Below are 23,131 nucleotides of genomic sequence, written 5' to 3' on the forward strand. Positions count from 1 at the left end.
ACAGAGCTACTGCAGATGGTTGGCTGCTTGTCCATGATGAGAATCTCCCATTCCACCACATCCCAAAGGTGCTCTGCTGGATTTAGATCTGGTCCATTCAAGTACAGTGAACTCAAATTCCCTTCACAGTCATTTCAGTGTTCAAGAAACCAGATAGAGATGATTTGAGCTTTGTGGCATGGTCCAATATCCTGCTGGAAGCAGCATATCAGAAGATGGCTACACTGTGGTCATAAGGGAAGGATGTGGTCAGCAACAAAACTCAGGTAGGGTGTGGTATTTAAATTGTGCTCAACCACCACCAACCTGAACTGTTGATACAAGACAGGATGGATCCATGCTTTCATTTTTTTAAATTTTTTTTATGGCAATTCTGTCCCTATCACCTGAATGCAGCAGCAGAAATAAAGACTCATCAGAACAGGCAACGTTCTTCCGGTCTTGATCAGTTTTTGTGAGTGTAACCTGTGGCTGCAGTTTCCTGTTCTTAGCTGACATCGGTGGCACCTGGTGTGGTCTTTGTGCTGCTGTAGCCCATCTGCTTCAAGGTTCGATGTCTTGTGCATTTAGAAATGCTCTTCTCTAGTCTACAAGGCAAACGGTTCCACTGAGGATGCCATTTCCACCACATTCCACCTCATCCTGTCTCACCTGGAGGATAAAGACAGCTACACCAGAGTCCTCTTCATTGACTTCAGTTTGGCGTTTAATGTTATAATTAAACAGCAACAAGTGGAGAAGCTGAAGTCGCATCCTGAGCCCCCTCCTGTTCAGCTTGTTTACCCATACCTGCACAGCCACCCACACCACCAAGCACCTCGTTGAGTCTGCAGATGACGCGACTGTGGTTGGCCGCATTAAGAGAGCATTATGGCTTGCACTTACACTGCATTTCAAGGTTAAATGACAATTTAGATTTACAGAGACTTTAACCTGTGCTGCAGTCTTGCAGATTGATTTGTTGATGTGTTAGAAGCAGTTTGCTTGCTGTGTTTTTGTGCCGTGCAGTCGTTGACTTCCACTTATTTGTGTATGTTACATAAATTAAACTGCGGCTGTGAAAAATGTTCAATTCATGACAGAAAACCTCTAGTTTATATTCATGTCAAAGTGGCATCATAATTATTAAGTAATTCGCTCCAGACTTTTCAAATCTATGATGGAAAATTAACAGAGTCAGCAAGAGCAGGAACATCAAAGCATCTGTTGCCTGTTTAAGATAATCTTTTTAATAGGAGAGATAAATTTGATCACATTTTCTGTAAAGGAGACCATCATGCTGCAATCAGGTCGCAGTGCCCCCAAACCTTGAACTCACTTGCTGTGTTTTGCCCACATATGGCCCACATGCAAACTTACCCACAAACCAGATTGCTGATTGAACCACATTTGGCCCATCTGCAGCCAGCTAAAAGTCACACAAAACCACTTTTCTGCATATGGCCTGAAGCTCACACATGTAACACAAAAACTGAAAAGGGGAAAAAAAAACCAAAAAAACCTACAGGTACCTTTAATACTTTTGTTTTCATCTGAGCTGTAACGAAGCAGTGCTTGACCTCAGAGTGGATGGAACAAAATGTGTGATGATGTAAAAACATCTGTTGGCCCAGCATATGGGCCCATGTGACTCATGCTGTCTTCGACACAAACTGAACCGTCGCTACCAAAAATGGACCTGATATCGCCCACATCCATAATCCTGTCTAAATAATTTCATGGCTTTAAAAGTTTTGTTTTAATCGGGTTGCTGGAGTATGAAACTGTGTTTAAATACACAAAGACTTGGTGCCAATGAGTTGTTGCTGCTGTTGCTGTTTTACCTTATCTGCAATGCAAGTTGCCACTAACAAGATGAACCAAGAAGGCAAAGTCTAGCTTGAGGGTTTAAAGGTGTTAAATTAGAGTTTTTGATTTGAAATCAGTTTGTTGGGTTGGGATCAGGTGACTGACTTGGCCAGTGAAGAATATCATTTCTTTTTCTTTGAGGGCTGCTGTTGTGGTGCGCTTTGGGTCATTATCCATTTGCACTGTGAAGTCCGTCCAATCAGTTTTGCAGCATTTGGCTCAATCTGAGCAGAGAGTATAGCCCTGTATGCTTCAGAATTCATCCAGCAGTCACATTACCAATAAGCACCAGTGACCCAGTTCCACTGGCAGACAAACCTGCCTATAACATTACCTCCCCCATGTTTGACAGATAATGTGGTATACTTCAGATCATGAGGAGTTTTTCTCCTGCATTTCCATTCATGGAGCTGTCTCTGGATTCCGGACCTTGACAGTGATACTTCTACCTCCTCGAGTGTGTTCTTGACTTGGTTAAATGCTGTGAAGCTGTTTTTCTTAACCATGATAATAATTCTGTCATCATCCACTTTAGTTACCTTCTGTGGTCTTTCGGGCCTTTTGGTGTTGCTGAGCTGGCCAATGCATTCCTTCTTTTTAAGGATGGACCAGATTGTTGAAAGTTTCTGCTCTCTACCTGACAGGTTTATTTTTTAATTTATTTATTTTTTCAGCCTAATGATGGCCTCCCTCATTTGCACTGACTTTTCTTTGTGCCTGATATTTAAAATTACAGTAAAAAGCCATAAAATACAAATACAACACTTTGAATAAACTTCAGATATTATGCCTGTTTCTGTTGCCATGAAATAACAAGGCCTCATCTGCTTGTCAGTCAATTGTCCAGTTACTTTTGAGCCTCTGAAAATGGGGGGGGGGGGGAGGGGGGGGGGGGGGGGGTTAACTTTTTGTTAAACCCCTTAAAATAAAACTGAAAGAAAGTCTGCACTTCAGTCACATCTTGATTGAGTTAAAATCCACCGTGTTGGTGCACAACTACAAAAAGGCAAAACTACAAAAAAAGATCCAACAGATTATCGACGTCAGTGTATGTAGTCAACCTAGAACAAAAACATGATTAAAAATATATGCATGATTTAAATGAAAGTGGAGGGTATGTTTTTATCTTTTTTGTATTTTATGCATAACCATATTTTGTATGAGCAGAAAGGTGACTCCTCTTTGAAAAACTTGATGGGTGGTGGTGATCGCGGAGAATAAATAACCGGGTTTACCGTGGGACTGGCCTGGACCAGCCACAGATTCCCACGACCCCTCCTCTACACACACACACACACACACACACACACACACTGGAACACAGGCTGCATAGGCGCACAAGCAGCGCGGAGACGGAGAGGCAGAGAAGCTTTGCACCACTTTTATCAAGACTGTTATTAACTATCAAAGCTTCATTTCAGGCTCCGCTCCCGCGCTGCACACGCAGTGAATTCATGGATGAGAAAGGTCTTAATCTGAGGAGGAATTGGGTTAAAGTGCGGAATCTTCCGGATCAAAGTGGAGGAGTGGGAGGAATAAACCAGGGTTATTTATTTTGATAATGCCGAGGAGCCAGCTTCTGCTTCGGATTTACGTCCAAAACAAGGCAAGTACCCACTCTTGACTGCACACACACTGCGTTAAAATAGCAGGAAGTGAAGTGGTGTAGTGAGCAACAGTGCTGTCGAGCAAAATGAATTAAAAATATGATGTTAAAGATGGATGCGTAAAAGCAAACTTGAAAGGAAAATTGGCCATCTTCGTTTGGATCCCGCTGTTGGGTCCACTTGCTTCGGCGGGGATTTAAATTATGAGTTCAGCTGGAGTCATTTACGGTAAAAATGTAACTCCAGTTTCTTTTTAGCCGCAGTGAGATCGTGAAGTGAAATCATAAGGTCCTGAACGGGGTCAGTCATTGATGATGGTGAATGAGTGGTTCAGTAACAGTCTGTGGCTCCTCGGAGACACCAGCGGAGCTGCAGAGGGGTTGGCATCTCATTAACTCAGCCACATGTCTTATTAAAGCAGCTATTTCCTGTTGTGTGCAATGCAGGGTAAACTATCTTCTCCCCAACACCTCCAGTGCTCTCCCACTGATGCTGCATTCAACACTTTAATGTTTAATTCTTTTACATTTCTGATGCATCTTTTCTCTCCTCACTTCTCCTCTCGTCTCCTCTCAGTCTGAATCCAGAGGATGACAGCTGCCACTCCAGTCTGCAGCCCCACCTCCTCCCATTCATCTCACTCCTCACCTGTCTGCCCCCCAGAATGCCACAGACGCCTGAGGAAAAGTAAAGCCCTTCAGACCAAACTGCCCCTGAGTTCTGCCCCAGGTTGGTGGCTTCTGCTGGGTGTAATGGTGGTGCTGGTGGGGATGAGCGTAGCAGTGGCAGGCTATGTTTCTGCTGCACCGAAGCCCGTGGGCGGACGCGGGACCACCCATGTGGACAGGATGAAACTGGCCGGTCCTGTGGTCATGGGAGTCGGCCTCTTCATCTTCATCTGTGCCGCCACGCTGCTGTATGAGAACAGGGACCGTGAAGTCCGCAGACGAGAGAAACCTGACGACCTTGAGGATCTGAAGGGAGGAAGCTTTTGCGAAGATTCACAAGAGCAGCCCAGCTTCGGCTGCCAAGAGCAGTGGGAGTGTAAAGATGGAGAGCAGGGATCCTGGGCTGCTCCAGCCCACATTCTCCCCCTCTCAGACCCTCCTCTTCCTCATTTGAACAGACACAGCATCAGCAGCAGACCCTCAGTGCCATCTCATCTGGATACAGGAGGTAAAGATAAAGAGGATGTGGACAGAAAGGAGGAGGAGAGGGAGGGAAGGTCAACCCTGCTGGCCCAAGTTCTGCACCACCAGGAGCCAACTCCTCACCCTCCCTCCCCCTGCCTGTCCATCTCTCACTCCCCCGTCTTCTCAGACTCCTGCAACTCTAGTGAAATCAACTTCAACATACGGACAGACTCTTCTGTGCCGCCTCAACTCTGAATCCCCCCCCCCCCCCCCCCCCCACACACACACTGCTTCCGCTTCTACTGTCTCATGAAATATGCATGATGAGACACACTTAAAAGTTTCACGTGCAGACGCACAGGACTATGCATTCCTCAATAAACAGATGAAATGATTTTTTGGGTCTGTTTTAGTGCCTCCGAATGGCGCAGTTGCTCTGAGTCACTGTCTGTGAAGGGTGTTTTTGTCCTACATTGCTCTCTGACTCACCCACATTTGAAAGATTGGAGCTGTACTGTTTGATGTCAACTCACCATCTTGTTGTCTTTGAACTCAACCGTGCTCAAAAATCCCTAAAGCTACTATTGGATTGACCATATTTGGACGTGAGGAGGTTTGCTGAAAAGTTATTTGGGTGCCATACTGGGAGACGGAGTTGGTCCCTCTCCCCTCTTTCTCCCTCAGATTCTCTGCAGAGGGTTACAGTTCTTTGCTGTAGAGGTTCAGTTAAGAGGATGAGCCAGATTAGGTCTCAAATAAGTCTTTATCTTATCTCATACATAGCGTAATCTACTCTTTATCTGTGGAAATTGTGTCTCAGTATAAACAAGAGAAGCACATAAGGCCACACTCCTCTCACTCGACACCTACAGCCACTCTATAAATACCAGCTGGTGCTCTGAACACATGCAGGATCTTTTTTTTTTTTTTTTTTTTTTTTTTAACTGTAATTCAACATTTTTTTTTAAAAATTCCTTGTGTCAGCTGCTCAATTTTTTTTTTCCTTTTTCTCAGCTGTGGTGAGGCGAGATCTTAAAGACTTTGAATCACAGGCTGTATGGAACGAAAAAGAGCAACAACTTGACACAAAAAAGGCAAAAATCTGGTGAGGCTGTTGTGAGTTATTCCTGACGTGGCTTAACTGAGAAAAACAGTCCTATGAGTCGAGTAATTGAAGCCTCACTCTCCCACCATCGCGACCTTTCATCTCCTCTCTTGTCATCATCCGATTCCCACGCTTTATTCAAATACTCCGTCCTCCGTCTCCATCCTTGGCTCCTGCAAAAGCTGAGAAATGGCAAAAAAAAATAGGGCAAAACAATGCAGAGGGAAATGTTACCAGCTACAAATAAGCCCAAGTGAGAATGTTTGAACAGGGAAAGAGGAAAGGAGGAGGGGGGGGGGGGGGGGGGGGGGGGTGTTCATTTTAATTATCGCCAGCATTTTCTCCTCCAGTCTTTAATTACACTGGGGATCAGTGCGAAGGGTTTTATAGGTGCTCTAGGACTGCTGAGTATTTCCGTGTTTCGGCCCATGCTGGGATCCAGGCGACGACCGAGTCTGAAGTGTACAGTAATTTGCAGCCACACATTTCACTCACTAAAAACAGCACCCATCTGTGTCTCACACACACACACACACACAGACTCACTGGAGGGCTTTTGCGTTGGTACAGTAGGCTGGATGTATATTTCAGCTGCAGGGAAGAGCCGGGGAGACGTGTCTGAATCTTGCAACACGCTGCAAGCAGCCTCCTTCGCACTCATGCCTCTCAGATAAGCAGCTCTGTCTTCGCTCTCACATGTCTGCTACGCGAGAGCTTTGCGGTGTGAGATGATCTGATGTGTTTACATTTGGAGGGAAAGATGATGCACTGTAGAGCTGTAACTTTCAACTTTCATTACCATTTAATCTGCACACTATTATGCTACACTCAACTGCCAGTTCTTTTTTGTTGTTGTTTTGTTGTTTTTTAGGTACACCAAGCACACAACAGTCTCGCAATAAATCCTTCCCCCTGCAAATGTTTTTATTGAGAGGTTTTTATTCGACCGCATTGTGATTTCAGAGGCTGCAGTTTGTGGTGCAGTGGAGTTGTATTGTGTTACACTACACATCAGGTGCTACTTCTGTTTGTCCAAACTGTTTAAATCAGTGAGAGGAGGCTAAATAACAGCAGTGCCTGTGCATAATGCAATAAAGTACCACAAATTACATCTTCTATACTAGTCATAAAGTCGTCAGATGTCTTCAAGATATTACATTTCATATCATATGATCCAAAGAAAAGCAACAAACTTTTAGATTTCAGAAACTGGAGCCACCTCGTACTTGGATTTTTTGCTTTTAAAAAGAAAGTTTGATTATGAGTCATGTAACTGAGCTAATGACGTGAATAATTTGGCTCAAGTCTCTTCATATAAATGTTGCATATACAGAGAGATTAATTTACTATACCAGAGGTAATCATTTCAGCAGATTTATGTGCATGCAAGCACTGCAGCACCACAGAATGTAAGAAATCTTCTCATGTGTATATCTGTATTTCCGTGTGTGCGGCACGTGTTACATAAGTCAGCTGCATAGGTTTTAATGCTGCATTGAGAATATAGCTGAATCAAATCCCCTCCTCTGAGAGGCCAGCGTGTGTGTGTGTGTGTGTGTGTGTGTGTGTGTATTGATTCATATCTGAGCAGACGGACATGAGGCTATAAGCTGCTTAACCCTCCGCTGACTCAGGTTCATGCAATTTCTCTGCTCCTTAAAGCGAGAGAGCAGCTCTGATCAGCGTCTTTCTGTTGGTGAAATGATTTGAGTTACTGAGGATCAATCAGCTGAAGGCGCCGGCTTCAAAAACAAAAGTTTTTGTTTTTCCCACTAAAAAGACGTCACAATTGAAAGGTGGGTTCAGTTCAGCTAAAAAAAAAAATAAATCTTTATCAGTGAGAAACAGAAACATGTTTTCCACCACTGTGGAGGAATCTTAACCTTAGAAACAGAGAGACATGTCATCTACTTGGTTATATTTGTGACACTGATGCTGTATCTTCCGTTTTAAAACTGCTAATAAACAAAATGATATTTTCTGACAGTTTAGGAGTTTAGGAAAGTCCTCTGGTGCAGATTTCAGTGCAAATCTCATTTCCCAGAAACCTCGCTTGTTTGATCATCTGCACCGTTGCAGCAGCTGTGACTGGTGTCACGCAGATAACAGGTGCATTCCTTACTAATCCAATTTCATGACACCTTCCGGCCACTTAAGAAGTCTTGATGGTGGACTTGGTGCAGAAAACATCCCGCTCAGAATGAAAGGCCTGATATTCTGTGTTTTTGCCATTGTGATGCTCACACCTGCTCAAGGTAAGTTGAGTTTATAGCTGCTGTATTTCTAATGCTCTAAACCTTTAGGACTACTTTTACATTTCACTTTAAGGTCCAACAGCTGAGCCTAAAATTCATTTTTAGATGATGGCTAATCAGATCAGATTCTCACTATCTGATATGTTAATATTGCTGGAGTTGTTAAATTCCAAAAGGGAACTATTTTTAATGATTATCATCATCTAATACAGTGGCCCTACAAGATATTTGGGCCATAGCTAAGAATTATTTTCATTACTGATTAATCTGCACTTTATTTTCTTATCAAATCAATGAACTAAGTTGACAAAATATCACAGAAACAGCTTCAGTGTTCCAAAGTGTAAGATGACACTTTCAAACTGATGGAAAAAGGAAATGTATTCAGTCTGCTACAGTTTAAGGCAGGAGAAATCTAAAAAATGTTTGGGAATTTGCTTCATAAAATAGTTGCACCTCGACAATAAATCCTCCCATCATGAAGAGTTTAATGACCAACCTTTGTTAAAACTGCTTTAGAGAAGTGTTGATTCAACCTTATGGTCAATCTGCTATTAAAGACCCAAAGCACTACATGATCCAACAGCATGAGATTCTACTTGAAATCCTCCATCAAGTGGAACATCAAACAAAGACTATTATAACCCGCGATAAGGAGGGATTTATTACAGGGTTGTGCTACGCTGCATTATACAGCCTGTCCCTCATAAACTATCAAATGAGGGTGGTCTTGGGGTACCTGCCTCATAATGAGCCCCACTTTGCTGTATTTTGTTTTGCTCCTTCACCTGAGCTAGCACTAGAATAACAAGATGACAGGGGATAAGGATTGTCTCACCAAAGCTTATCAGATTACTAGAGAAAGAGATTAGTCCTTTTTGCCAACAGCAGCCAATTGAAGTACTAAAGCCAACCATTTGAGAAATTTGTGGTGTTATTCTGAGGGCTTGAGCAGTACATCACAGTAGGAATAACTGAGGGTTTATCCCCCGCCTGCATTGCCAAAGTTTTCCATTAATCCCAGTATCTGTGTGGTTAATAAAAACATGATGCTGCCCTATGACTTGGAGCACTCCCTGAATAATGCACTCAAAGAAACAAATTCCAGCCCGCTGCAGAATAAACAAAACATTTCTGAGATGTTCAAGTGCTCAGCAGTTTGCTGGTCATGAGTTTGGCTTGATGTCCTCTAACAGTGCTGCAGTACTTCACACATCCAGCAACCCTGAATATTAATGTGTCCAAAGGGCTATTACATAAAATCTGAGAAACCCAAAGTTTCATTAACTTTATACTGTCTCTAACTTCTTAGCTGATTATGTTTGGTGTCCAGGTCACCAGGTTTACCAGTGGAGTTATCTGTTTATACTATTTTAAATAAACAATGGTTGATTGGCATGTAGTTAGGGTCTGTGCTCTCTTACTTAACAGAAGTCTTTGCATTTTCCTGTTATTTTTGGCTGTTTTACAAACAGAAGTATATTTAAGTTTGAATAAATTGAAACCAACTTAAAAAAAAAAAGTTTTTTTTTTGTTTTTTAAAAAAAATTAAATCCCGATGATTTGTCAGTGGTGGGAGGCCAAGACCTATTTGGTGCGGACCAAAATCTTTTACATGCAGGAAAAAACACGTTCATGTTTATCAGCTGTCCCCAAAATGAACAAATTTTTTCCCCCTGATTTGTGGTTGAGAAGAATCTTCTTTATCAGCACATTCAGTCAAAATCACCGTGGTCTCTGTTATTCTTTGGGCTCAGGTGATGAAGAGGAGCAGCTAAAGCAGCTCATGGAGTCAGTGGCATTTGAAGTAGAGGAGGAGTATCTGGAGTGCTTCCGTTGTGATTTGGGCTTCTGGGACGTCTGCTACACGACTGAAATCAACTGCAGCCTAGGGGAGCGCTGCTACACAGGCCGGGGGAAGGCAGGTGTGTGTTTTAACAGATATTATAAAACATGAGAAATGATGTGAAGGTTATTGGCTATAAAATACATACTGATCATGGTGAATGAGCTCCCCAGCTAATTCATTAGATGTAAAGACGCTGGGGTGTGCCAAGGCTGAGGAGTGCAACGTTGAGATGAAGGTGGACCTCTTTTCAAACGAAACTTTGTTTGTGATGACCAAACACTGCTGTGACACGCCCTTCTGCAACTCAGCAAGCAAACTTTCCATCTATACACTGATGTATGTCACTGTGGCTTTAACTACCTGGCTCACTGAAGACTCAGCGTATTCATAATACACAAGTATTTATTTATTATTTATTACAGACTGTGTGAAGTGATGCTGAAAGGACTTCAACCACATGCTGAATAGAAATTGCCAGTTTTACTGAACTTTTGTATGAATGAATACAAAGACGTTGGATAATTATAGCATAAAAGATCATTCACTGTATATTATAGCAACCCTGTTTTGTGTTACATTTAATATTCTGAAACATGAATATGGTATTTAAACATAAGAAACTGTGTTATTTTTTTTTTTTTTTTTGCTACAACATTACATTTCAGTGTATCTTGTAATAAAGGTTGTGTTGCTGTGTAATCTGCCCCAGCTTTCTTCCAACGCAAAAACATTTCAGAACAAATGAACGGACTGACCACAGTGGTGCTGAAATGTGTTTGCTGCAAAGGGTGAAGCGTTTAGCTGCGGTTCAGCAGATCTCCAGCAGAGGGCAGGAGCTCTTCTTTCAAAAATCTTTGCAGATCCAAATCTTTGTCCTCCAGTTCCAAGCTGAGGAACTTCTCCACCACAGACCAGCACCTGTTGGCCACACACACTTATTTCTTTAGATACAGCTTTTAACTGTGTGTCACTTTGTGCTGTTAAAGTTTAGTGAACCTCTTTGTCTGCTCATCTGAAGATGCTTTGTCATCGCGTTTGATGGGTCTTCCTGTCCTGTACAGCTCAGACACCTTAACCAACAACAAAAAAAAAAAAAAACAGTCAGTCTGTGAGCCTATTTCTGTATGTGTTAGTGTGTGAGTATGTTTACCTCCACTCCTCTCTGTACAAGGGAAGTTGGCAGGCCTGCCAGTGTAGCAATGTTGGCAGCATAGCTGGACTGGCAGATCCCTTCCTTCAGTTGGTACAGAAACACCAACTCATCTCCGTCCACTGCTGTCTCTAGGGTCTAACACACACATACATACAAATGCTTAGTCATACTTATAAAATGAGGTAAAAACAACTCTAATTGTTCATTTTGAAGTTTCTGCTGTTAACATTCTCCTGTAGCACTTTAGTTTACCGTCATTAAACTTAACTGAACATTAACACAAACGTTTAAGTTTTTATCACTGTCAGAGTTTCTCAGTACCAGGAGAGACAGCAGGGCAGAGGATGGTAGCAGAGCCAGCTGCACCACACTGTGGAAGTTAGTAGCAACCAGGACGTGAGGAACATCACCCAGGGCCTTCCTCAACCAGTAAGAGATCGATGCAGCCAACAAGGACAGTCCATCAACCTGCACAGGAACAATTCAGATTAATATCTTTACTGTCATTGGATTGCTGTCAGGAATAAACAGGACCTTAGTTTTTAATCTGTGGGTGAAAAAGGTCCAACCACCAGATAGCCTCCTTGCTCTTTGATCGAGATATTAGAAAAAGATGTCAACTTAATTGATGCTAATGTTACAATTTGTTTTTACTGGCTTTAATCATGCCACAGTGATGGATATCACACTCACAGGTACATCTGTTCAACTGCTTGTTAATGCAAATCACCCAATCAGATAGTAACAGTTCAATGCATTTAGATGTTTGTTGAGATAACGTGCTGAAGTTCAAATTGAGCATCAGAATGAGGAAAGAAGGTCATTTAAGTGTCTTTGAATGTGGCATGGTCGTCGGTGTCAGACAGGCTGGTCTGAGTATTTCAGAAACTGATGATCTGCTGGGATTTTCCCACACAGCCATCTCTGGAGTTTGCAGAGAATGGTCTAAAATATCCAGTGAGCAGTAGGTCTCTGGGCAAAAATGCCTTGTTGATGTCAGAGGTCATAGAAGAATGGACAGACTTCTTTGAGCTAATATAATGATAGCTGTTTAGTTAGTGTACAGCAAAGTTTTAGAGCTTTTTTGCATTAGAGCAGTGGAGGTGAACTGAAACAGAAAAGTTCTAACTGCACTGCTTAACAATCCACTGAAGCTCATTACAAAGCTCTGTAAGGCTGAGGAGAGCTGCAGATTTGGTTCATTACAGTGACTAATACTTCAAATTATCAAATTGTTTTCACATTGTAATCATAATTTTTTTTTATTACATACACATGTTAACTAGATTAATATGGACATGATCATACACTGGTATTTTCCTCTTGTTCTTGCTGTTAGTTTCTACCTCTCACACTTCTGTTTACCCTTCAGACGAATATAACTAGACCCTCTCATCCCTCTTCAGTGCAACATGGCACACAGATGGATGAAACTCCGCAGCAGGAACTGTTATACGCCTCCCAGTATAAGCAGTAAATACACACACACACACACACACACACACACACACACACACACGCACGCACACGCACACGCACACGCACACACACACACACACACACACACACAGTATATGGAGCATTTAGGACAAGGCAAAGATTGCTACTCTTGCTTATATACTGTATCTCTATCTATCCCAAAGTCCCCAAATTGCCTGTAGAAGGTGCAAAATAACACTTCAAAGTCTGTAGGTCCAAACAGCTGCTGCTATTTTCTTACTAATAGGTGGCACATGTTTGGCTGAACCCAGAGTCTGTTTGTGCTGCAACTCTAAACTTGTGACTGGTTTCAGGTGTGTAACATTAATGACACTGTGTGCCCTTGTTATGTGCATGCATATGTGTTTAATTCACAAAGTGCTGGGACAGTTTGTTCTTACTGTGTTAGTTCCTTTTCCGAATTCATCGATGAGGACTAATGAGTTGCCAGTACTGCTGTTAAGAGCCTGTGCCATCTGGAGAAAAGAGACACAAACTGTTAGACTACACTTTGCTGTTTATTGTTTGTGTGAGAGTGTGTGTGTGTGTCATGGCTGTAGGCAGTAGTTGCTTAAAAAAAAAAATTTTGACAGGTGGAGAGTGGGAGTGGAGCAAGAGGACAGCAGTGCTGGAAGTTCATATATTTCATTTGCACACCTACACACATTGATACACACAGAGAGGGAACTGCTTGTGTGCAGGAAAATTTCTGTATTTGTATGTGTGTGTGTGTGTGTGTGTGTGTAGTACCTGGTTGAGGTCTATCATGAAGGTGCTGAGGCCCACGGACACAGACTCTCTGCTCTGCATGCGGGTAAAGATCCCGTCCACCAGACCGATCTCCGCCTCCTTCGCCGGCACGTCTGAACCAATCAGAGCCATAAACACAATCAGACCCACCTGCCAAAATCAAAACAGAAAGCAGGTTAGGCATCATGTCAGGGCCAAATACCTGAGCTGTCACTTTGTTACTGCAGATATCGAAATACATTTGCTTTTTTTTTGGGGGGGGATTTTTGGCCACAGCGGCTTTTATCAACAGTGGAGAGAGACAGGAAATGGGGGAAAGATACAGGGGAAGACACACAGGCAAATTGGCGACGGGCTGGGACACGAACCCGCACCGCAACGCGGCATATGTATGTGGTCGCCGGCTTCACCACTAAGCCACCCAGGCTCCCCTAAATACATTTTCTGATTAGGTTGTAAATTTCTGGTTCAATGTCTGATTAAATAATTAATAAAGTAAAATAGTATGGAAAGGAAATAGATGCCTATGCTTATGGTACAAATGCCGCTACTGAGAAAACAGATGTTGAAAGCAGATTATGTGCAATAATACAGATTATTTTTGACTCCCAAATATATAGCTTTCATCTTTGAAATAAATCGCTCTCTTTTTTTTTTTTTTTAACTGTTTGTCTCATCAAAGCTCATCACTGTGTGCGGGGCGCCTGGGTGGCTTAGTGGTTAAGCCGGCAACCACATACACACGTTGAGGCGCGGGTTCGCGTCCCGGCCCGGCGCCGATTTGCCCGCGTATCTTTCCCCCATTTCCTGTCTCTCTCCACTGTCACGAAAAGCCACTGTCAAAGAAAAAGGCACGAACAGCCCAAAAACTTCCCAAACATACGCGTTTGAGTTAAAATCAACTGGACTTCTTTTTTAGGTTCTTGACGATGTTTCACCTCTCATCCAAAAGGTATTTAGCCTCTAGTGGGGGAGTCACCTTGGAGGTCATCCCAGAGTCGTTGGCCTATGCTGTCATCATTTGAGTCGTTAGGGTCTTGCGGTGGATCAGTGACTCTTGGGATGACCTCCAAGGTCATGCGGTTAAGACTACCATGACCTGGATGAGAACCTACACAGACACACCTAAACATCAGCGACAACCCAAAGCAGGTAACCAGATAGTCGACTTAAACACAGGCAGGAACACATCGGTACACTTATACTACAGATATGACAATAGTGTCGCTGATGCAGGAGCAAAATGACATAAAAAAATTTGCACATTTATTATTGTGCCTGTTTCTGTAATTATTAGTGTTCTTTGTACTTGTCAGAAACAGACATTCCTACCTGTTTGAGGTAGATGCTCTTTCCAGATGAGTTGGGGCCAGTGATTATTTTGACTCTGCCCTCCGACTCAGAGCTGTGGAAGGAGTTGGCCACAAACACAGGAGAGCACAGCTCCAAAAGCGGGTGCCTGGAAAAAAAAAACCTGTAAATATAAAAATGCACAATCCTGTACTGCAATAGCATTTTCTACCTTGTGTGAGAGTATTTACCTGCCCTGTATGATAGTTATCTTCCTGTTGCTGGCCAGCTTGGGCGAGGTGTAATTGTTCTCCTGTGAGGCGCTGCTCATCGCCATCAGACAGTCCAGCTCAGCAGTGAGATCAAGAACCTATAAAATGTACACATTAAACACCCTAAACATCACGAACAGAGCAGCTCTGCTTACCAAGAACAGAACAGCTGCTACAAACCAACTGACCTACCTACTAGCAGTCTTCACTGTGTCGTAGTTAAGGATAAGGTGTTTATCTAATCGCATTTTGGCAAAAATATTATCATTCTGAACACAGGAAGCCAACAAAGAAGCAGAAGCAGCACTATGTTGCTGTGACCTCTGAGGTTTAAGATATACTGTAAGTATTTCTTTATCAAGGCTTACTAACCTTAACCCAGAGTTTCATTTCTATTAATTAAAATCCCAAATTGCAATATGATTAAAAGTTATTAGGCTTACATTATGACCACAGCTTCAAAAACACATAATTTGTTCTCAATGTTCATTGAACTCTCAAAAATAATGATATTGTTTAGAATAATAGCATTCAGTAGTGCAGCACTCATAAATGAAGAGACAAATATCAGAGCAGTTAAAAAAAATAACCCATAATGGGATCAGGGCCTGTTTCATAATCAAAGTGAACAACTCAATCCAACCAGAGGAAGCATACAGTTAATCACAACAAAACCCACCTACACACATCAAAAGCATCCCTTTGATGCCAACAATCACTTAAACAGAGTGGGAGTCATGCTTTAAACCCTGGAAGCTGCATGTATGCAGTGATGAATACTAACCTTACAGAGGGAATCGCTCCTTTCAAGGACTGTGTTCTGCAACTGTGTCATAACTGCTGTCTCCATGTCTGATAAGAAGAAAGTTTATCATCAAGGTATTGTCTTGAGAATTACACAGTTTTTTCCTCATAAAAATGTCAGAAACACGCCTGTGATGTGACTGTACTGTGGGTGAAAGTAAAAGACCTCTAATGATACAGTGCAAGTCTCCCAGGAGCGCATCGAGCTCCCTGGTTCTCTGGCTGCGGTAGTGGAGTCGGTTCTCTGAAAGAAACTAGCCCACACACAGACATATATATATATATATATATATATATATATATATATATATATATATATATATATATATATATATAGACATATAATACACACCACAAAAGTGCACAGGGAATGTTATCATCAGATAAGATCATAAACACACCATAAAATCGAGTCCCTCTATCTCAAAATCCTCTTCCTTCACCATACTAGGCAGTCGAGGCAAAGACAGCAGGAACCCAATCTGCAAAGAGAATTGAACATATAAATGCTTTATATATATATATATATATAATTTGTTGGAAAGCTAAAAGCTTAAAAAGAACTTGTCTGACAAAGTGAAGTATGTTAAAAGATCTTAACACATTGTGCCACGAACTAAAGAAACTCAAGACCTGAAGAGAAACAAAATCTTTGACATCTATCAGTCTGGAAAGTGTTGCAAACCTATTTCTAAGGTTTTGGGACTCCAGTGAATCATGGTGAAAGCCATTATCCACAAATGGAGAAAACCTGGAGAACCTCACACCAAAAGTCCTCCAAATACTTTTTCACGGCACTGTAAAACTTTAGTTCCAATTGAGAAAACTCTGTGTGCCGGCCAATTTGTAGAATTAAATCTCGGACCAGAGGGATGTAGACGACACAGCAGGACGGGATTCGAGCATCCAGGTGTTCAAGCTCTCTCCTGGCAACATCTGTCAGGAAGTCAGACAGCCCCATCATCTTCCTCTTTTCTGGAATAGGGAGAGTGTAATTGTAAATCTAGTTCAACCACCATGCAAAATTTACACAGGCTTATTACTAAAACAGGCATTTACTCTCATCAATAGCAGGATCCACGTTGGGTTTGACTGTGAAGCGGTTCTCTGCCAAGCTGGCTTCAAAATCCACCTACATCACACATCAGAGGTCTATTAACACCTAACAAAGTCGCTAAATGTGATTAAGACAATAGGTGTGATTTTATGGAGGAACTCACAACTCTGCTGATGTGGGAGGTGATATAGTTGAGATCATCAGAGAACCCTTCACTGATATCACGAAATAGCTGAATGGACTGAGGCAGGTGACGCACTGTGTCCCTGATACACACGGCACTGTACACTGTCTGACAAACACACACTTTGGTCAACATTAAAAGAGCCTGCCACATGGAAATGGTGTGTTTAGCAAAACTGTCCTGTGGCTCCAACCTTGTAGAGACTCTGCCAGTCAGTCACTTTGGTGTGAGAGAGAGTCATCCGCCTCAGAAGAGTCTACAGCACACAGACACAAATGTACACTGCATTTAGGTGGGTGTCATGTCAGTGCTCAGACTCAGTAGGTAAAGGTGTTCACACGTGGAGAAATGGTAGACTTGTTACAGGTATGTTTCTGATGTTGCGTAGCAAGGACTGCAGGGTTCTCAGGATGTCCGAGTTCCGAGGTGATGTGAAGAAATGTATCACTTCCTGCCTTCTGTGTAATACCTTCAGGTCCTGCGTAGGCCGCAGAAACCACTGACTGACAGAAGACAAGATGCCACTCATTTACACTTATAGTAATTTTACTAAATGAGTAGTACAAACAAGCAAACCTCCAAGTAACCAAAGCATGTTGTGTAAATGCAAAATGAGCTGAAAATGTGGTGATTTACCATGCATGTTCAATACTACAGTTACAGCAAGATTACATAAGTGATTAGAGTGCTTAACCCCCCCCCCCCCCCCCCCCCCCCCCCCCCCATGGAGCATAATACTGAAAAAGCTGAGACATTTAAATTGTCTATAAATAAAATCTGCTTTATACAAACTCATATTTTTTTGCTTTGTAGAACTTCAACACTGCAGTTTGTTTATAAAAATACATGACAAGAAACTCAAAATAGTTTTTAGTTGTTGATTTTGCAGTGTTTGTTTTTAACACTAGTTTTAATTAAATAGTTGATGTTCAGGCATTGTGTATAATTTCTTTAGACTTGCTCAGTTTGTCTCTAGCATTACAAATAATATTACATTTATTTCTCTACTCTAAGAGTACACCTGTGGCACAGCAGTTGCACAGCATGCTGCAAGGACATTTTGCTTGGTGTGCTGCAAGTAAAAACTACCTTTATGTTAGTAATAGAAGGTATTCTCTACTGATCAATTTAACACAACTTAATGTGTGTTTGTGACTCAGAGTTAGTTCTCACCGCAGCAGTTTGGAGCCAAACTTGCACCTGCAGCGATTCAGGATCCCTGTGACACACAAAAAAGAACAAATAGTCCATATAAAAACAATTTGATAAGAAAGGGTGATTCTGCCCTTGCTACTATACATACCATAAAGACTGAGTCCCTCTTTTTCACCTGAATGCAGCTTGTAGACTGATGGGTGGAGTTCTGATTTGAAGATCTGCAGTACGCTGGAACAAATACAAAACCTGTCGGTGTCCCGTTTTCTTGTAACTGTGTTGGGAAACCTTTTTATTTTATTGTTATTCCATCTTGTGTTCCTAGCATTGCCACTATTTTCTTCTCTTTGCCCCCTTCGTTTTGTCTGTTTTCCTGGTTTCCACTTCCTGTCTTACTTTGGTAGTTGCTCTTCCTTGGGAGTCACCTGTACCTTAACGTCCTGCCTTTGTCTTCACTCCGATTTCCTGATTGTTTTCACTTGTGTCGTCTTGTCCTGTTTGAGTTCGCTCCCTTGTGATTGTCTGCCCTTCCTGTGTTCTGTCATGCAATCAGCCCTTTGTGTATATTACATTCATCAGACACTTCATTAGGTACAACTCGCTAGTACTGTGTTGGAGCCCCTTTTGCCTTCAGAACTGTCTTAATTCTTCAGCCATGATCCATCACATCTCAAAGATGTGACTGAGCTCTGGTGACAGTTGAGACTATTTGAGTACAGTTCAAGAAACCAGTTTGTGATGATTTGAACACTGTGACATGGTCTGTTATCCTGCAGGAAGCAGCCATCAGGAGATGGGTATACTGTGGTCATAGCTGATACAAAAGAGCCCAAAGTGTGCTCTTCTGACCCCGCTATCCGAATGTTGCAGCAGAAATAGAGATTCATCAGACCAGGCAACATTTTTTCAAACTTCCACTCATGAGCCCGTGTGAACTGTACCTTGTTTCCTGTTCTTAGCTGACAGGAGTGGCATCCAGTCTGGGCTTCCGCTGCTGTAGCCCATCTGCTTCAAGGTTGGATGTGTTGTGCATTCAGAGATGCTCTTCTGCATACCATGGTTGTATCAGTGGTTATTTGAGTTGCTGTTAGCTCAAAGTAGTCTGGTCCTTATCCTCTGATCTCAAGAAGGCATTTTCCCCTAGAGAACTGCTGCTCATGAGATATTTTCTGTTTTTTTGATCAATCTCTGTAAACCCTAGAGATGGTTGTGTGGTAAAATCCCAGTAGATCAGCAGTTTCTGAAATGTCATGTTTAAAGTCACAAATCTTCCCCCAGTCTAATGCTCAGTTTGAAATTCAGCAAGTCTTTCAATCATGTCTACATGCCTAAAAACACAGAGTTGCTGCCATGTGATTGGCTGATTAGATATTTGTTTTAAGCAGTTTAACAAGTATAACTAATGAAGTGGTTGGCAAGTGTGTAGACCCATCTCTCCCTTTGCCCTTTGTCAGGTCATTGTGTTGTGCTGTTTGTCGTTCCTTATGATTCAGTTTTGGATACTTCCCTCTGTGTCCTGTGTTTGGGTCATCTCATTATACCATAAGACAAAACTAGTGATTTACCATATTTTACAAAACTTTGATAAAATATATTCATGAACATTAAGCAGCAACAACAAAAAAACAAGGTTATAACACAAAGCTGAAATTGCAAAAACTGTAAACAAGGTCAGAACAGAAAAAAGGAAAACCTTCTTGTTGAACAACTGAGTTCAAACAAGGAACAATTCATGAACATTTTAGGAGATCAGAATCAGCTTTTAGGGGCCTATGTTGAACAAAGACAATTTATACAGTACTGGAACCCTTACCTGTAGGTGTCTGGGTCAATGTACACCACTCCTTTGCTATAATTAGAAGAAACAGAGAAGCAACATTTTTTATTCATGAATACTTCTGAATGGCATTAGGCTGGTCTGGTTTGCTAGATAGACAGGAGATGTCCTTGTGCTATTAAAACACAGTGGGACAAATTCATGCTACTGCAGCATGTTTGACCAACTAAAAACAGGCCAATGAAAATTCACACCTCACTGAAAAAACTCCTTCAGGGTCCTCATTATGGAAAATGTGTAATCACAGTCCTCTGTGCATGCGTGCGTAAGTGTGTATGAGTGCTACATTTATGCAAGTCTCACAGTGTGTAGGCGTGAAACTGCAGGATGGGTACTCCAACACTGCTGTCTTCCAACTCCACTCCCACTCTCCTCCTGTCCAGACATTTCAGCAGAGCGCCCACTGCCCTTAGCTATCCAACAGATGTACAACCCCACACACACACACACACACACACACACACACACACACACACACACACACACACACACACGCGCGCGCGTGAGGAAATGATCATCTCCGGCAGAACCATGAACTGATGGATAGGATGATACTGTATGCAGACAGCCGTCTCACCATCAGGGAAGAGTCAAAGGAGATACAGGAGGAGAGGTAGGACATTTTGTCTCTCTCAGAAATGCAAGCGGGGAGGAGAGGCAGATGGGCAGAGAGCAGCCTTTGCTTACTGACCTCCAGACCTTCAACATTGACGCAAAGTGACACTGGAAAACTGTGCAATTTCAATGCAAAATTTCTTCTGAACAACTCAGGAAGAGACAAATATTGCAGAAATCTGTTTACCAAAGTCGACGTACGGATACGTGACCACCTCTGGTCTGTAGTGTGGGTTTGAACCTGAGAAGCAATAGAAAGTAGTTTCAAAAAATGTCAAAAACACTAGTTTCACACTGTGCCATGTTGGTGAGCACAGTAAAGGCTACATAAAACATTACACAAACTCAGTAGCTCCAAAATGGTGTGCCAACCAAACATTATTATTAAAACTGCACAAAAGGTAATGAGTTTAACTTGGATTTACTACTCTAAAAGCCATATTGCAGGTTTGTTTGATAAACTCTGCCTCCACTCGAGTGAGCAGAGAGGCTACTAATTCGACAGGGGTCATTTAATCAGGAGGTTCACTTTGCACAGCTTTTGCTGTCAGGACTGAATCGTACTCAGACATGTTGGAACTTATGTCATCATGTGTGCCTGTATTGGTTTAGATTATATTTTTGCAAGAAGAAACTGGATGAACTGCCTCAAGGTGCTTTATATTGTATAGTAAAGACAAATCAATAATTACAGAGAAAACAATCAAAACAACTCCCTATGAGCAAGCATTTGGCAGCAGTGGGAAGGAAAAACTCCCTTTTAACAGGAAGAAATCTCTGGCAGAACCAGGCTCAGGGAGGGGCAGTCATCTGCCATAAAAAGATTGTAAGTAATAAAAATCTGGGGTTTTGGAAACACTGGAAATTTCTGGGTTTTATTCTGTTTACCATGACTTTTTTTGAGAAGCAATTTGGTCAATGCAACTACATCAGAAGAATTCAAAGGGTGTGACTGATAGAAAGCAGGATGACATTTGTGAGTGGGGATCCATTCTTCTCCAGACAATGAAAAAAATGCTATCAAAGGGGCCTTCCTCTGACAGTATATTGAAAAGAACTGAAGGTATTGCAGATGACATGGGGACTGTTTCCCACAGATATGAATAAAGGTCTGGCTTGAAAGTTTGGCATGCTTTTGGGGTGCTTTGGTTAATGGGCTGGTACTTACACAACACTTTTCTCCTCTATTTGAGCACTCAAAGCGCTTTCTTACTACAAGCCTAATTCATCCATTCACACCCACTCAGGGTTTAGTATCTTGTCCAAGGATACTTCGACATGCAGACTGGAGGAACCAGGAACCTTCCGAATGGTAGACAACCTACTCTACCCCTTGAGCCACAGCCACCTTGGATACAGGACGTTTAAAAACTACTGCACTGACTTACCACACAGACTAGTTTTAGTGTGAAACATACCCCAACTTCATTTCCTTGACCCAGAAACTACATGTACCACACTATATCTAAACAAAATTTCCTTCTGTTTCCCTTAATTCATACTAAGATAACATTTGTCTCCCAAAACTCACCTAGTTGCTGCAGGTAGCGGGTCATGCAGTGCTCCTGCTTTGCACTGGTGATGATTACATGGGGACTAATCTCCCGAATGACTGCACAACAGAGAAAAAGAGAGTTTGTAGCAACACAAACGTTAGCTCATCACATAATGTAAGTGACCCTGAGGGTTATACCGTGGGAGCTAAATTTCACATTGTGTGGAGAGTAGCTTATCTGTTCTACATTATCTGCCTCATACAGGTGTATTGTTTACCTCTCGCCAGCAGGTGGAGCTCTTGGTTGTCAGGTGTGTCCACCATGTAGCGTAAAGACGAGTCCTCACTGTCATAGAAGCAGAGGCCCACCTGCCCATGCTGAACCAAAACACTCAGTAAAACCTGAACAAAGCCCCATGCAAACATGTGAGTCTGACTGCTGTAAATAACTGTGAAATGACTTTAAATAAGAGCTCTCCTGGTTAATGTGACAATCTGAGCTTACTGCAGGAGAGTCCTCCTCTTCCTCTTCACCAACACTAATGGCAGAGCCACCAAAAACCACCCCTCCTCCTCCTCCTCTGAGAGCTGCTGCCATGAATAATTAATTCTACAAGAACAAGTCAGATTAAGGTAATTTAGAACTCATTTGGAGTCACCTGATAAATCCAATATTCACTTTTTTGTCTCCCGGGGGAAATATGGAGCTGTTTAACTGCTAAATGAGCCGCTATCATTAACAGCCTGACACTGTCTCCCGCTGTTCGGTGGTGAGCAAAGCTTTCTGCTACTGAAGCTTATGGAAAACCTAAAACCGCAAAACTGCACGTCAGACAGATAAACTTAGCTGATCTCGCTTTAGCGTCCCTTAAAGATGAGAACAACAGCATACAGAAATTGTTATTATTATGATAATAATTGAAGTTATTGCAGCTGCAGTTAGAGCTTTAGGCGAACCGAGGTAAGCTAGCTTGGTTAACTATAACTTACTTCTATTCTTATTTAGAAACCCGCCATATAATTACATTTAATTACTTTTTATAACAATAAACCTTTTATACAACTGATATATTTCGGCTTATAACAAAAAATTAGGCTAATAAAAATGTTTTAGCGTTAACGGTGCTTGTTTTTCAGACTCACCTTCAAGTCCTCAACTTTCCCCCCTCCCGTTGCCATAGCAACAACATCTGTCTGTCTGTTAGGGCTACGCAATTAATCCGTTTTCGTTTCAGTCACACTT

The 23,131-nt window shown here is 42.1% G+C and overlaps 3 protein-coding genes across 3 annotated transcripts; 2 read left to right on the top strand and 1 right to left on the bottom strand.

Annotated features, from left to right (window-relative positions):
* Positions 1-3,199: 3,199 nt before the first annotated feature.
* Positions 3,200-4,844, top strand: LOC115795011 (uncharacterized). Its single transcript, XM_030750764.1, has 2 exons — positions 3,200-3,454; positions 4,032-4,844. Exon 2 carries the CDS (start codon positions 4,046-4,048, stop codon positions 4,841-4,843), a length of 798 nt encoding a protein of 265 aa, XP_030606624.1. The 5' UTR covers positions 3,200-3,454; positions 4,032-4,045; the 3' UTR covers position 4,844.
* A 2,518-nt stretch (positions 4,845-7,362) lies between these two features.
* Positions 7,363-10,350, top strand: LOC115793938 (lymphocyte antigen 6 complex locus protein G6d-like). Its single transcript, XM_030749153.1, has 4 exons — positions 7,363-7,489; positions 7,738-7,948; positions 9,706-9,873; positions 9,968-10,350. Exons 2-4 carry the CDS (start codon positions 7,828-7,830, stop codon positions 10,186-10,188), a joined length of 510 nt encoding a protein of 169 aa, XP_030605013.1. The 5' UTR covers positions 7,363-7,489; positions 7,738-7,827; the 3' UTR covers positions 10,189-10,350.
* A 65-nt stretch (positions 10,351-10,415) lies between these two features.
* msh5 (mutS homolog 5) lies at positions 10,416-23,085 on the bottom strand. The gene is made up of 26 exons (XM_030749083.1): positions 23,032-23,085; positions 22,394-22,498; positions 22,167-22,290; positions 21,925-22,005; positions 20,581-20,634; positions 20,356-20,477; positions 20,082-20,191; positions 19,755-19,790; positions 18,090-18,172; positions 17,960-18,005; positions 17,151-17,289; positions 16,980-17,042; positions 16,766-16,894; positions 16,605-16,677; positions 16,411-16,520; positions 15,947-16,027; positions 15,712-15,799; positions 15,526-15,593; positions 14,721-14,839; positions 14,512-14,638; positions 13,180-13,329; positions 12,831-12,905; positions 11,272-11,418; positions 10,948-11,085; positions 10,794-10,867; positions 10,416-10,715 (listed from the first exon to the last, which is right to left on the bottom strand). Exons 2-26 carry the CDS (start codon positions 22,484-22,486, stop codon positions 10,595-10,597), a joined length of 2,451 nt encoding a protein of 816 aa, XP_030604943.1. The 5' UTR covers positions 22,487-22,498; positions 23,032-23,085; the 3' UTR covers positions 10,416-10,594.
* Between the last annotated feature and the right edge of the window lie 46 nt (positions 23,086-23,131).

Source organism: Archocentrus centrarchus, chromosome 16, assembly GCF_007364275.1.
Source record: "Archocentrus centrarchus isolate MPI-CPG fArcCen1 chromosome 16, fArcCen1, whole genome shotgun sequence".
NCBI lineage: Eukaryota > Metazoa > Chordata > Actinopteri > Cichliformes > Cichlidae > Archocentrus > Archocentrus centrarchus.